The 14,895-nt window shown below is 38.0% G+C and overlaps 1 protein-coding gene across 1 annotated transcript in view; it reads right to left on the bottom strand.

Annotated features, from left to right (window-relative positions):
* Vsig4 (V-set and immunoglobulin domain containing 4) overlaps nucleotides 1–14,895 on the bottom strand; it is a 37,443-nt gene that overhangs the window by 1,522 nt on the left and 21,026 nt on the right. The window contains 2 exon segments of the mRNA XM_074062268.1: nucleotides 1,325–1,346; nucleotides 7,715–7,812. Coding sequence (XP_073918369.1) covers nucleotides 1,325–1,346; nucleotides 7,715–7,812 — 120 coding nt within the window.

The raw sequence follows: 14,895 nt of genomic DNA, 5'->3' as shown, positions 1-14,895 counted from the left end.
TGGAGGTTCAAAAGGTAGGCTAGAATGGAATGCTACATTTTGGCTTCTATCCTCTAAGGCATGAAGAGCCAAGGAACATTTTTAAGAGGGAAAAAAAATCTAATGTGGTTATTGTTCATGCCCAGCCTCATCAAAATTATGATGAATGCTTTCCTTTTAGTTCTTCTAGAGTTTGTGGCCATTTGAAGTATCTCCACTCTCAAGTTTTTCCTGATGGGTCATAGCCATGCTAATGGGCTAGGACCAGAGCTTATATTTTGAGACTCTAAGGAAGAAGACATTCAAGATCTTTTTGTTAGCTGGAAAGACCCATGTAAAAAAACATTATTTATGAGTGGGAGATGCTACAGAGAAAGAGAAAAGCTAATGCTAGGCAAAATGACTAGTGCATTGGCACTGAGTTATAGCTAGGTTTTTCTTGAATTTTTTTTCTCCTCTGTTGGCCCATAGTTGTTAAACAGATTTGACAATAGTGTCTCCATCATGCCACTACCTTGTTCAAAAAAAAATGGGTGATATTTAGTGCCTTTCAAGCCCTACTGAAGAAAGTGCAAATTCTTTAGTCTGGCACTCAAAGCCTTCTATAATTAGAATGAAACTTTTGTAGAGCAATAGAGAGGTCGAATATGGAAATATCACAGAGAGGTCCTACTGCAGAATTAATATATGCTAATAAAATGTTAACTAAAACAAAGAAATGAACTTTGGTATTCCCCTAATGCTCATCTACATAAATTTTATTTATTGATGACCTCACACACAGTTGCATTGCATTAGGCCTTTATACTTCTTTTTAGTGTTTTTTAAATTTCTTTCTTTTATTCATATGCATACAATGTTTGGGTCATTTCTCCCTCCTTCCCCCCTTCCCTCTTCCCCCACCCCCTCCCTCTGCCTCCCACCCTCTGGCTACCAGGCAGAAATCATTTTGCCCTTATCTCTAATTTTGTTGAAGAGAGAGTATATGCAATAATAGGAAAAACCAAGGATTTTTGCTAGTTGAGATAAGGGTAGCTATACAGGGAGTTTACTAGCATTGCTTTCCTGTACATATGTGTTACATTCTAAATTAATTCTTGAACTAACCTTTTCTCTAGTTCCTGGTCCCCTTTTCCTATTGGCCTCTGTTGCTTTAAAGTTTCTGCATTAGTTCCTTTGCATTGAGGACATCAAATGCTATCTTGTTTTTTCTTTGTCCTCATATGTCCCTTGTGTGCTCTTGCCTCATCATGTGATCAAAGTCCAACCCCCTTGTTGTGTTTGCCCTTGATCTAAAGTCCACATATGAGGGAGAACATAAAATTTTTGGTTTTCTGGGCTTAGCTTACTTTGCTCAAGATGATGTTCTCCGGTTCCATCCATTTACCAGCAAATGATTAAGATTTCATTCTTCAACATGGCTGAGTAGTATTCCATTGTGTATAAATACCACATTTTCTTAATCCATTCATCGATAGTGGGACATCTTGGCTGTTTCCATAACTTGGCTAGTGCTGCAATAAACATGGGTGTGCAGGTGCCTTTGGAGTAACCTATGTGGCATTCCTTTGGGAATATCCCCAAGAGTGGTATTGCTGGATCATATGGCAGATCTATGTTTAGATTTTTAAGAAGCCTCCAAATTTTTTTCCAGAGTGGTTGTACTAGTTTGCATTCCCACCAGCAGTGTACCAGGATTCCTTTTTCCCCACATCTTCGCCAACACCTATTGTCAGTGGTGTTGCTAATGATGGCTATTCTACCTGGGGTGAGGTAGAATCTTAGTGTGGTTTTAATTTGTATTTCCTTTATTGCTAGAGATGGTGAGCATTTTTTCATGTGTTTTTTGGCCATTCGAATTTCTTCTTTTGAGAAAGTTCTGTTTAGTTCAGTTGCCCATTTCTTTATTGGTTCATTAATTTTGGGAGAGTTTAGTTTTTTGGATTCCCTATATATTCTGGTTATCAGTCCTTTGTCTGATGTGTAGCTGGCAAATATTTATTCCCATTCTGTGGGTGGTCTCTTCAGTTTAGAGACCATTTCTTTTGTTGAGCAGAAGCTTTTTAGTTTTATGAAGTCCCATTTATCTATGCTATCTCTTAGTTGCTGAGCTGCTGGGGTTCCATTGAGAAAGTCCTTGCCTATACCTATTAGTTCCAAAATATTTCCAACTCTTTCCTGTACCAACTTTAGAGTTTGGTGTCTGATATTAAGGTTCTTGATCCATTTTTGAGTTAATACTGGTACAAGGTGATAAACACAGATCTAGTTTCAGTTTTTTGTAGACTGCTAACCAGTTTTCCCAGCAATTTTTGTTGAAGAGGCTGTCTTTTCTCCATTGTATATTTTTAGTGCCTTTGTCAAAGACAAGTTGGTTATAGTTGTGTGGCTTCATATTCGGGTCCTCTATTCTGTTCCACTGGTCTTCATGTCTGTTTTTGTGCCAGTACCATGCTGTTTTTATTGTTATTGCTTTGTAATATAGTTTGAAGTCAGGTATCGAGATACCTCCAGCATTGTTCTTTTGACTGAGTATTGCCTTGGCTACTCACGGTCTCTTGTGTTTCCAAATGAACTTTAAGGTAGATTTTTCAATCTCTTTGATGAATGTCATTGGGATTTTGATGGGATTTGATGACTTTCTATAGTCTTCCTCAATCTCTTTCTTCAGAAGTTTATAGTTTTCCTTGTAGAGGTCATTCACATCCTTTGTTAGGTTTACACCTAGGTATTTGATTTTTTTTGAGGCTATTGTAAATGGAATTGTTTTCATACATTCTTTTTCAGTTTGTTCATTATTAGTGTATAGAAATGCTAATGATTTTTCTATGTTGATTTTATATCCTGCTACCTTGCTATAGCTATTGATGGTGTCTAGGAGCTTCTGAGTAGAGTTTTTTTGGGTCTTTAAGGTATAGGATCATGTCGTCTGCAAATAAGGATATTTTGACAGTTCCTTTTGAATTCCTGATTTTACTGATTTGGGTTTTCTCTCTCCTCATTTTAGTCAGGTTTACCAGGGGTCTATTGATCTTGTTTATTTTTTGAAAGAACCAACTTTTTGTTTCATTAATTCTTTGTATGTTTTTTTTGGTTTCTATTTCATTGATTTCAGCTCTTATTTTTATTATTTCTCCCCTTCTATTTATTTTGGAATTTACTTGTTCTTGTTTTTCTAGGAGTTTGAGATGTATCATTAGGTCATTGATTTGAGATCTTTCAGTCTTTTTAATATATGCACTCATGGCTATAAACTTTCCTCTCAGGACTGCCTTTGCTGTGTCCCATAGGTTCTGGTAGGTTGTGTTTTCATTTTCATTGACTTCCAGGAACCTTTTAATTTCCTCTTTTATTTCATCAATGACCCATTATTCATTAACCAATGAGTTGTTCAGTTTCCAGTTGTTTGCATGTTTTTTGCCTTTATTTTTGTTGTTGAATTCTAGTTTTAATGCATTGTGATCAGATAGAATGCATGGTATAAGAGCTGAAAGGATCTAGTGCGTGTCTCTTGCAGACAAAGCTCATCCATTCCTGTCTTACACCAAGGGATTCACACAGGATACAGTACCCTCATTGAAAAAGAATTTTGGGTTTAAAAACATGTGTATTCTTAGTTGTTGAAGTAACTGATTTGTTGTTGGTGGTGGTTGTACCAGGGTTAGAGACATTGACTATTTTTATAACAAATTCCTTCCCCAATAAAGCAAATGTCCACCTAAAAAAAAAAGAAAAGAATGCATGGTATAATTTCTATTTCTTATATTTGCTGAGGCTTGCTTTGTGCCCTTAGGATATGATCTATTTTGGAGAAGGTTCCGTGGGCTGCTGAGAAGAATGTATATTTTGTAGAAGTTGGATGAAATGTTCTGTGGACATTGACTAGGTCTATTTGATCTATGGTATATTTTAGATCTAGGATTTCTTTATTGATTTTTTGTTTGGGCGACCTATCTATTGATGATAGTGGGGTGTTAAAGTCTCCCACAACCACTGTGTTGGAGTTAATATATGCTTTTAGGTCCTTCGGGTATGTTTGATGAAATTGAGTGCATTGATATTGGGTGCATATAGGTTGATAATTGTTATTTCCTTTTGTTCTAGTTCCCCTTTTATTAGTTTGGAATGTCCTTCTTAATCTCATTTGATCAATGTAGGTTTGAAGTCTACTTTGTCTGAGATAAGTATTGCTACTCTTGCCTGTTTTTGGGGGCCACTGGCTTGGTAAATCTTTTTCCAACCTTTCACCCTAAGCCTATGCTTGTTTCTATCGATGAGATGGGTCTCCTGTAAGCAACAAATTGTTGGATCTTCCTTTTTAATCCAGTTTGTCAAACGATGCCTTTTGGTGGGGGAATTAAGTCTATTAACATTAAGTGTTAGTACTGATAGGTATGTGCTGATTCCTGTCATTTAGTTGTCTTAGTGGTTTGAGGGTTTGATCGTGTGTAGCTAAATCAATGTTACTCTCTACTTTCTTGCTTTTTCTTTTCCTGTATTTTGGTACTGCCTGCCATTTCACGGTTTTGCTAGGTTTCACTTTCTGTGTGCAGAATCCCTTGAAGGATCTTTGCAGTGGTGGCTTTGTGTCCATATATTGTTTTAGTTTCTGCTTATCATGGAAGACTTTTATTGCTCCATCTATCTTGAATGATAGTTTTGCTGGATAAAGTATCCTAGGGTTGAAGTTATTTTAATTCAGTGCCTGGAAGACCTCATGCTAAGCTCTTCTTGCTTCTAATGTTTCTTTTGAGAAGTCTGCTGTGATTTTGATGGGTTTACCTTTATATGTTATTTGTTTTTTCTCTCTTGCAGCCTTCAATATTCTTTCTCTAGTCTTTGTGTTTGGTGTTTTAATGATAATATGTTGTGGGGTAGATCTATTTTGGTCAGGTCTGTTTGGTGTTCTGGAGGCTTCCTGTACCTGTATGGGCATAGTTTTCTCTACATTGGGGAAATTTTCTGTTATTATTTTGTTGAATATATTACTCATTCCTTTTGCTTGCACCTCTTCTCCTTCTTCAATGCCCATGATTCTCAGGTTTGGTCTTTGATGGAGTCCAGTAAGTTCTTGCATTTTCTTTTTACAGGTCTTGAGTTGTTTAACTAATAATTCTTCGGTTTTCCTTTAATTACCATTTCATCTTCAAGTTCTGACATTCTGTCTTCTGCTTGTTCTAGTCTGCTGGATTGGCCTTCCATTTTGTTTTGCATTTCTGTTTCATTCTTTTTTCTGAGGTTTTCCATATCCTGAGTTTCTTCCTCTTTAATATTGTCTATTTTCGTCCTGAGTTCATTTGTCTTTTTATTTATCGTGTTCTTTGTTTCACTTTGGTGTTCATACAGTGCTTCTATAATTTTTTTTATTTGTTCTTGTGCTTTCTCAAATTCTTTATTTTTGTTGTCTTGGAATTTCTTGAGTGTCTCCTGTACATTTTGGTTGACCATATCCAGTATCATCTCTATAAAATTCTCATTGATTACCTGTAGTATTTCTTCTTTTAGATTGTTCTTGTGGGCTTCTTTGTGTTCTTTGGTATAGTTTATCTTCATTTTGTTGGAGTCTGGATCTGAGTATCTGTTTTCTTCATTTCCCTTTGGTTCCTGTACTAATTTATTGTTGGGGGGAAATTGGTTTCCCTCTTTTTTCCATCTTCCCATCATTGCTCTTGCTACTGTTACTGTCTCTGTAATGTGTGTAATTCAGTATTTTCTAGCTTATAATAATAACAATGATGATATCTAGAATGGAATGGTGAGAAAAGAGGAAAAGCAAAGAAGGTAAAGAAAAAGGGAAAAAAATACAACAAAACAAAACAAAAAACAGAGCCAAAGAAATAAACAGGGAGAGTTAGTGTACTAATCATCAGTGAGCTAAAGAGGCATTAAAAATACAGCGTATTAAAAAATAATAAAAAATAAAAATAAAAATAAAAAAATTCCCAAGTTCAAATGCAATAAAGTTTCAGTCTTAATAGATTTGGTGCTAGTCCTTCAGCATCCAGTTCTGGTATTGGTGTCTGAGTAGTAGTTCTGCTGTTGTCTCATCAAAGGGGAAAAAGAAAATATCCCAAGTTCAAATGCAATACAGTTTCAGTCTCATCAAAGGAAAAAAAATGGAGTCTGGAGACAGCTTTGTGATGTCTATCTGAGGCTGCAGCTCACCTGCCACCTCCTGTCAGCCAGCTGCTGCTACAGGCTTTATTTATTGCAGATCTCAGGAATGAGCTTTACACTCACCTAGCCCCACAGGCTTTGTTTATTTAGAGTACTCCTGGATGCATGCCCCTTTTGTTTTCTCCAGTATACAGCCCTGCCCGCCTGTTGCAATTGCAGTCTTTTTTATTTAGAGTTCGTGTGGGGAGGTGCCCCTCCCCCACTCTCCAGTGGTGCGTGCCACACTTTAGCCGCTGTTGGACACCTTCCCCTTCTCCAAGCAAACTGGGAGAGATGGCAACACACCTGCCTTCTCTGGCTGGCTTGTTTATTTACAGTTTGCATGGGAGAGTTCCGCTTCCCCCCTCTGGTGGAGCTTTCCTCATGAAAGCCACTATTACAAGCTTTCCCTGCTCCAAGGTTGCTGGGCAGGGGCCGCCACTATTGCCATCTCTGGCCAGCTTGTTTATTCACAGTTCATGTGAGGGAGTGCCCCTCCCCTACTCTCTGGAGCTCAGGGTGCCCCACCCTTTTTGTTATGTGTCTTTTTTTTTCAGCTGCTTGTTTATTATTCAGTTTTTTTTCCTTTTTGCCCTGGGCAGGGGTCAGTCTGTCTAGGGAGCTATGCTGATTTGTCCCAGGGAGTACCACATGCCACTTATTTGCTCACCTGGTGGTCTCCCAAGCAGGGTAGGAGCTGGCCTCTGGTGGCACGGGAGCACTCCTGGTTTCTCCATTTAACGTGGCATGGGGATGCTGTGCATGGGCTGGGGGTGTGGAAGTGTCAGAATTTTGCCTCCTCTTGGTGGTTTTTCCTGCCAGGTGTATCTCCAGTGTCTATCCAAGAGTTTACTTTAGGAAGCACACTTTCTGCTTCCTCCCTCTAGTCGCCATCTTGGAATCTCTCAGGCCTTCATACTTTTGCTCATGTAGCTCCCCTTCCTGAAATATAGTTCCCTTATACATGATTTTCATTCTCTATGACCTGGTCTCATTTTCACCTCCTGAAAAGTCTTGTTAATTACTCTAGCTCTAACTGACTGTCTTCTCTCAGAATCCCTTTAATATTGATTGTTTACTCTGGGTTTGAGTTTGGTACTCTTTTTTTTTGTTTGTTTGTTTTGATACAAGGTCTCACCAAATAGCCTAGACTGACCTGGAACTCACAATCTTCTTCTCTCAGCCTCCTCAGTTCTCGATTACAGTGTGTGCAACCACATGCAGCTGATTTCATAATCTTTAATATTATGAATTGTTATTGATAAATTCCATGCTTTAACCTTGAATCCCCTAAATTAATTGTAAGCAAATTGGTGGCAACTTACCTTGCATCCTTATAAGGCAATTCATTACAAGGATGGCTGCACTTGACTGGACACCAAGGATTTTTGCATCAACTACCATAAGTTTTATGTCATTGTTGGCATCAACATCTGTCTCCATAATCTCTACTTTCACTCCAAAACTTGGCTTGGAACTCACTAAAGTGTCTTGCACAGTGTCTCATGCACAGGGTAGGCAAATATACCACCAGAAAGAATGAATGACCAAAAGCCAACCAGCCATATTCGTCCCTCACCTTGTTGGGTTGTCTTCTGGCAGAGCATGATATAAGCCATAGTGACAATAACCACACAGCACAAGGAGATGATGAGGATGGTAGCAAAGCTAGGCAAAATAAGACCATAGGGAATGTGGTTAAAAATAAAGACAGAAACAGAAACTCTGGACAGAAACTCAGTCCAGATTAGTCCAGGCTTTTCTCTTTTCCACATACATCTTCTAATCTTCTTAGCTACTAAGAGAGATAAACAAAACTCCAGGCCCATGAAAAAGTCTTGAAAGCACAGAGATACCATGCTAAACAAGTTCTTCCACATTCATTTGTTGATAATTGATTCTGAGCATTTGAGTGAGACTTCCATGCTTTCTGTAGGACCAAGACAGGTTTTCCCTTTCCCTTAGAAAAAAAAGTGGTGCCCTGACTTCTCAGCTTTACCAAAATGCTATCTTATTGAGATTCTGGTCAGTTGCTTCTAGTCACAGAGATTCTTTCCATTGCAATACTGGGCTAAGTTCCTAGTTTCCTTCATTCTCAAAACATATTTCCAATGAGCCACTTGAGGTACATAATTCCATCATGACTAAAAACTGAAGGAACTACTGTACTGGGCTTCTAGTGCTGAATCTGTTATTTACTTGTTGTATGACTATAATCAGAATAATGGCCTTCTAGAGATGTTCACTTGAATTAAGGTTTCAAGGTTGATAATTAGCTGGTATTGAGATAGGGAGGTTATACTCAATTATCTAGGTGGGCTCAATGTAATCACAAGGATCATTTAAAAGTGGAGAGAGGAGAGCCAGGTGCTGGTGGCTCATACCTATAATGCTAGCTTGGGAAGCTGAGATCAGGAGGATTGTAGTTCAAGGCCAGCCTGGGCAGATAGATCATGATACCCCCATCTCCAAAATAAACAGAGTAAAATGGACTGATGGTATGGCTCAAACAGTAGAGCTCCTGCTTTGCAAGCATGAAGTCCTGAGTTCAAACCCCATCCTACCAAAAAAGTGCAGAGGGGAGACAAAAGGATGTACAACAGGAGGTCAAAGTCAGAGGGAGATTTGAGGATGCTAACATAGTTAGTTTTTAAAAAATTATTCATTTATTCACATGTTTATACATTGTTTGGGTCATTTCTCCCCCTTGCCCTCCTCCCCTTCCCTCTCCCCCACCCCCAGTTCCAGTCAGATCTTGTTCTGCCTTTATCACTAATTTTGTTGAAGAAAAGACACAAACCTAATAAGGAAGACAAAGCATTTTTGCTAGTTGAGTTGAGGATAGCTATAAAGAAATATTCCTAGCATTGATTTCTTGTACACATGTGTTATGACAACACAACATCTCTAACTGATCTTTACACTGTTTCCTGATCCACTTCTCATGTTAACCTCTGTCCCTTTCAGGTTTCTGTATTAGCTCATCTAGTGGGGACATCAATTGCTTTCATGTTTTGGGTTTTCTACCTATTTCTATATCTCCCATATGTGCTCTCCCCTTGTCATGTGATCCAAATCCAACCGCATTGTTGTATTTGCCCTAGATCTAAAGTCCACATGTGAGGGAGAACATATGATTTTTGGTTTTCTGAGGCTGGCTGACCTACTCAGAATGATGTTCTTGAGTTCCATCCATTTACCTGCAAATGATAAGATTTCATTCTTCTTCATGGCTGAGTAATATTCCATTCTGTACAAGTACCACATTTCTTGATCCATTCATCAGTAGTGGGGTATCTTGGTTGTTTCCATAACTTGGTTATTGTGAATAATGCTGCAATAAACATGGGTGTGCAGGTGCCTCTGGAGTAACCTGTGTTGCATTCCTTTGGGTATATCCCCAGGAGTGGGATTGTTGGTTCATATGGCAGGGTTATGTTTAGATTTTGAAGAAGTCTCCAAATTTTTTCCAGAGTGTTTGCACCAGCTTGCATTCCCACCAGCAGTGTATGAGGGTTCCTTTTTTCCCACATCCTCACCAACACATGATGTTGGTGGTGTTTTTGGTGATGGCTATTCTAACAGGGGTGAGGTGGAATCTTAGTGTGGTTTTGATTTGCATTTCTTTTATGGCTAGAGATGGTGAGCATTTTTTCATGTGCTCTTTTTGCCATTTGAAGTTCTTCTTTTGAGAAAGTTCTGTTTAGTTCAGTTGCCTATTTTTTAATTGGTTCATTGATTTTAGGAGAGTTTAGTTTCTTAAGCTCTGTGTATATTCTGGTTATCAGTTCCTTGTCTGATGTATTGCTGGCGAATATTTTCTCCCACTCTGTGGGTGGTCTCTTCAGTTTAGAGACCATTTCTTTTGTTGTACAGAAGCTTTTTGATTTTATGAAGTCCCATTTGTCCATCCTTTCTCTTAGTTGCTGGGCTGCTGGGGTTCTATTGAGGAAGCCCTTGCCTATACCTACCGGTTCCAGAGTGTTATTGCTCCTTACTGTAGTAACTTCAGAGTTTCATGTCTGATATTTAGGTCCTTGATCCATTCTGAGTTGATACTAGTACAGCATGATAGAAATGGATCTAGTTTCAGTTTCTTGCAGACAGGTAACCACTTTTCCCAGCAACATTCATTGAAGAGGCTGTCTTCTCTCCATCGTATGTTTTTGGCACTTTTGTCAGAAATGAGGTGGGCACCGTTCTGTGGATTCATATCCGGATCCTCTGTTCTGTTCCACTGGTATTCCTGTCTGTTTTTGTTCCAGTACCAGGCTGTTTTTATTGTTATTGCTTTGTAATATAGTTTGAAGCCAGGTATTGTGATACCTCCAGCATTGTTCTTTTTGCTGAGCATTGCCTTGGCTATTCGTGGTCTCTTGGTTTCAAAATGAACATTAGGGTAGATTTTTCAATCTCTGTGATGAAAGTCATTGGGATTTTGATGGGAATAGCATTCAACATGTAGATTGCTTTTGGTAGAATAGCCATTTTTACTATGTTGATTCTACTGATCCATGAGCACAGGAGATCTTTCCATCTTCTGTAGTCTTCCTCGATCTCTTTCTTCAGGGGTTTATAATTATCCTTGTGGAGGTCATTCACATCCTTTGTTAAACTTACTCCTTGGTATTTGATTTTGGGGGGGCTATTGTGAATGCAATTGTTTCCATATATTCCTCCTCAGTTTATTCATTGCTGGTGTATAGAAAAGCTAATATTTTTTGTAGGTTGATTTTGTATCCTGCCACCTTACTGTAGCTGTTTATGGTGTTTAAGAGTTTTTGGGTAGAGTTTTTTGGGTCTTTAAGGTATAGGATCATATCGTCTGCAAATAAGGATATTTTGACAGTTTCTTTACCTATTTGTATTCCTTTTATTTCTTCTTCTTGCCTAATTGCTCTGGGTAGAAATTCCAGTACTATGTTCAATAGGAGTGGGCATAGTGGCACCCTTATCTCATTCATGATTTTAGAGGGAATGGTTTCAGTTTTTCACCCTTAAGTATGATGTTGGCTGTAGATTTGTCATATATAGCCTTTGCAATGTTGAGGTACATTCCTTGTATTCCTAGTTTTCTTAGGGCTTTTATCATTAAGTGGTGTTGGATTTTGTCAAAGGCTTTTTCTGCATCTATTGAGATGATCAATTGGTTTTTGTCTTTGCTTCTATTAATGTGCTGTATTACATTTATAGATTTGTTTATGTTGAACCACCCCTGCATTACTGGCATGAAGCCAACTTGGTCACAGTGTATGATCTTTCTGATGTGTTGTTGGATTCGGTTTTCCATTATTTTATTAAGGATGTTTGCATCAATATTCATTAAGGAAATTGGCCTGTAGTTCTCCTTTTTGGAGGTGTCTTTGTCTGGTTTTGGGATGAGAGTTATATTGGCATCATAAAGTGAGTTAGGCAGTGTTCCTTCCTTTTCTATTTCTTGGAACAGTTTAAGGAGAGTTCATATTAGTTCTTCTTTAAACATCTGATAGAATTCAGCAGTGAATCAATCAGGTACTGAACTTTTCTTTTCTGGGAGACTCTTTATTGCCACTTAAATTTCTTTTTGTGTTATAGATCTATTCAGGTGATTTTTATCATCTTGGCTTAGTTTTGGTCATTGTAAGTTTCTAGAAATCTGTCCATTTCTTCAAGATTTTCGAATTTGTTAGAGTATAGGTTCTCAAAATAGTCTGTGATGATTTTCTGGATTTCTGTGGTGTTTGTTGTTATCTCCCCTTTTGCATTTCTGATATTACTGATTTGGGTTTTTTGTCTCCTCATTTTAGTCAGGTTTGCCAGGGGTCTGTCAATCTTATTTATTTATTCAAAAAACCAGCTTTTTGTTTCATTTTTTTTCTATGGGTTTTTTTTTTGTTTCTATTTTATTGATTTCAGCCCTCATTTTAATTATTTCTTTCCTTCTGCTTGTTTTTGGATTTGCTTGTTCTTGTTTTTCTAGGAGTTTCAGTTGTAGTATTATGTTATTGATTTGAGATCTTTCTGTCTTTTTAATATATGCACTCATGGCTATAAACTTTCCTCTTAGGACTTCCTTTGCTGTCCCATAGGTTCTTGTAGGTCATGTTTTCATTTTCATTAACTTCCAGGAATCTTTTAATTTCCCCTTTTATTTCATCAATGACCCATTTGTCATTGAGCAATGTGTTGTACCACTTCCAAATGTTTGCATGTTTTTTACTGCTGTTTTTGTTTTTGATTTCTAGTTTTAATGCATTGTGGTCAGATAGAATGCATGGGATTATTTCTATTTTCTTATATTTGCTGAGGCTTGCCTTGTGCCCTAAGATATGATCAATTTTGGAGAAGGTTCCATGGGCTGCTGAGAAGAATGTGTATTGTGCAGAAGTTGGGTGAAATATTCTGTAGATATCAGCTAGATCCATTTGATCTATGGTGTGATTTACTTCTTGGGTTTCTTTATTGATTTTTTTGTTTGGATGACTTGTCTATTGGTGATAGGGGAGTATAAAAGTCTTCCACTATTACTGTGTTGGAGTTTATACATGTTTTTAGGTCCTTCAGAGTATGTTTGATGACATTGGGTGCATTGACATTGGGTGCATATAGGTAGATAATTGTTATTTCCTTTTGGTGTATTTCCCCTTATATTAATATGGAGTGTCCTTCTTTATCTCATTTGATCAATGTAGGTTTGAAGTCTACTTTGTCCGAGATAAGTATTGCTACCCCTGCCTGTTTTCAGGGGCCATTGGCTTGGTAAATCTTCCAGCATTTCACTTTCAGCCAGTGCTTATTTACGTCGATGAGGTGGGTGTCCTATAGGCAGCAGATTTTTGAATCTTCCTTTCTAATCCAGTTTGCCAATTAGTGTCTTTTGATGGGGGAATTAAGTTTGTTAAAATTCAGTGTTAGTATTGATAAGTTTGTTGTGATTGCTGTCATGTACTTGTCTTTGTTGATTAAGGGTTTTATTATGTGTACCTGAATCATTGTTACTCTTTACTTTCTTGCCTTTTCTTCTCCTGTGGTTTGGTAATGCCTGCCCTTTCATGGTTTTGTTTGCTTTCATTTTCTGTGTGCTGAATTCCTTGGAGAATCTTTTGTAGCGGTGGCTTGGTGGTCATATATTGTTTTAGCTTCTGCTTATCATGGAAGACTTTTATTGTTCCATCTATTTTGAATGACAGTTTTTCTGGGTAGAGTATCCTAGGGTTGAAGTTATTTTCATTCATTGCCCGGAAGACCTCACTCCATGCCCTTCTTGCTTTTAATGTTTCTGTTGAGAAGTCTGCTGTGATTTTGATGGGTTTACCTTTGTATGTTATTTGTTTTTTCTCTCTTACAGCCTTCAATATTCTTTCTTTGGTCTCTGTACTTGTTGTTTTAATGATAATGTGTTGTGGGGTAGTTCTATTTTGGTCGGGTCTGTTCAGTGTTCTGGAGGCTTCCTGTACCCATATGGGCATAGTTTTCTCTAGATTTGGGAAATTTTCTGTTTTTATTTTGTTGAATATATTACACATTTCTTTTGCTTGCACCTCTTCTCCTTCTTCAATGCCCATGATTCTGAGGTTTGGTCTTTTGATGGAGTCAGTGAGTTCTTGCATTTTCTTTTCAGAGGTCTTTAGTTGTTTAACTAATAGTTCTTCAGTTTTTCCTTTAATTGCCATTTCATCTTCAAGTTCTGAGATTCTGTTTTCTGTTTGTTCTATTCTGTTGGAATGGCCTTCCATTTTGTTTTATATTTCTGTTTCATTCTTTTTTCTGTGGTTTTTCATATCTTGGGTTACTTCCTCTTTAATATTGTGAATTTTTGGCCTTAATTCATTTATCTCTCTGTTTATGGTGGTCTCAGTTTCAGTTTGGTGTTCATTTAGGGGTTCTATGATTTCATTTATTTGTTCTGGGTTTTCTCATATTCTTTGTTTTTGTTGTCTTGGAATTTCTTGAATGCCTACTGTACGTTTTGGTTGACTTTGTCTATTAACATCTCTATGAAATTCTCATTAATTATTTGTAGGATTTTTTCTTTCAGAGTGTTCTTGTGGGCTTCATTGGGTTCCTTGCTACAGTTTATCTTTGTTTTGCTGAAGTCTGGATCTGGGTATCTGTTTTTTTCATTTCACTCTAAATCCTGTAGTACTTTATTTTTTTTGGGGAAAATTGTTTACATCTCTTTTTTTTTCTTCCCATATTTCCATTAGGTACCATTTCTGTCTCTGGACTATGTGTAATAGCTGGGTTGCAATATTAATACTAACAAAACCAAGAGAGAAGGATAAAAAAGAGAAAGAGATAGAAAGAGAAAAGGAAGAGATAAGAGAGGAAAAAAAATAAAAATGGGAGTGCTGGTGGGTGATCCAACAGCAAACCAGGCATCAAATACTTAAAGGAGGGGGAGAAAAAAATGGGAGAGATGATGGGTGATCAAATACCAAAGGAGGCAGTCAAACCTTTAAAGAAAGGAGGAAAAAAAAGAAAAGAAATAATAAACACCAGTTATGGAACAGTAGAATTGCAGGCAGTCTTAGTTGCTCTGTTACTCCTTTAGTGTCCAGTCTTGTCTCTGTGTCTCTTAGGCACGTTTAGAGCTCTCTAGTGGTGGCCTGAGTGGAAGCCTGGTGGAGCAGTTATCTGGAAAGCCTGTAGAGCTGGGGCCTGGGTCTGCCCCAGGGGTGGGCATCAAGGTGGACTGGGGGATGCGGTTGTCTCATGCTAAGCTGGTGCCCAGCCCCGAGGCACAGGGATCCTGGTGGGGCGTGGCTCTGGTCATCCCAT

This window comes from Castor canadensis, chromosome X (genome assembly GCF_047511655.1).
Source record: "Castor canadensis chromosome X, mCasCan1.hap1v2, whole genome shotgun sequence".
In the NCBI taxonomy this organism is placed as follows: domain Eukaryota; kingdom Metazoa; phylum Chordata; class Mammalia; order Rodentia; family Castoridae; genus Castor; species Castor canadensis.
This window is presented reverse-complemented; position numbering and strand designations above follow the sequence as displayed.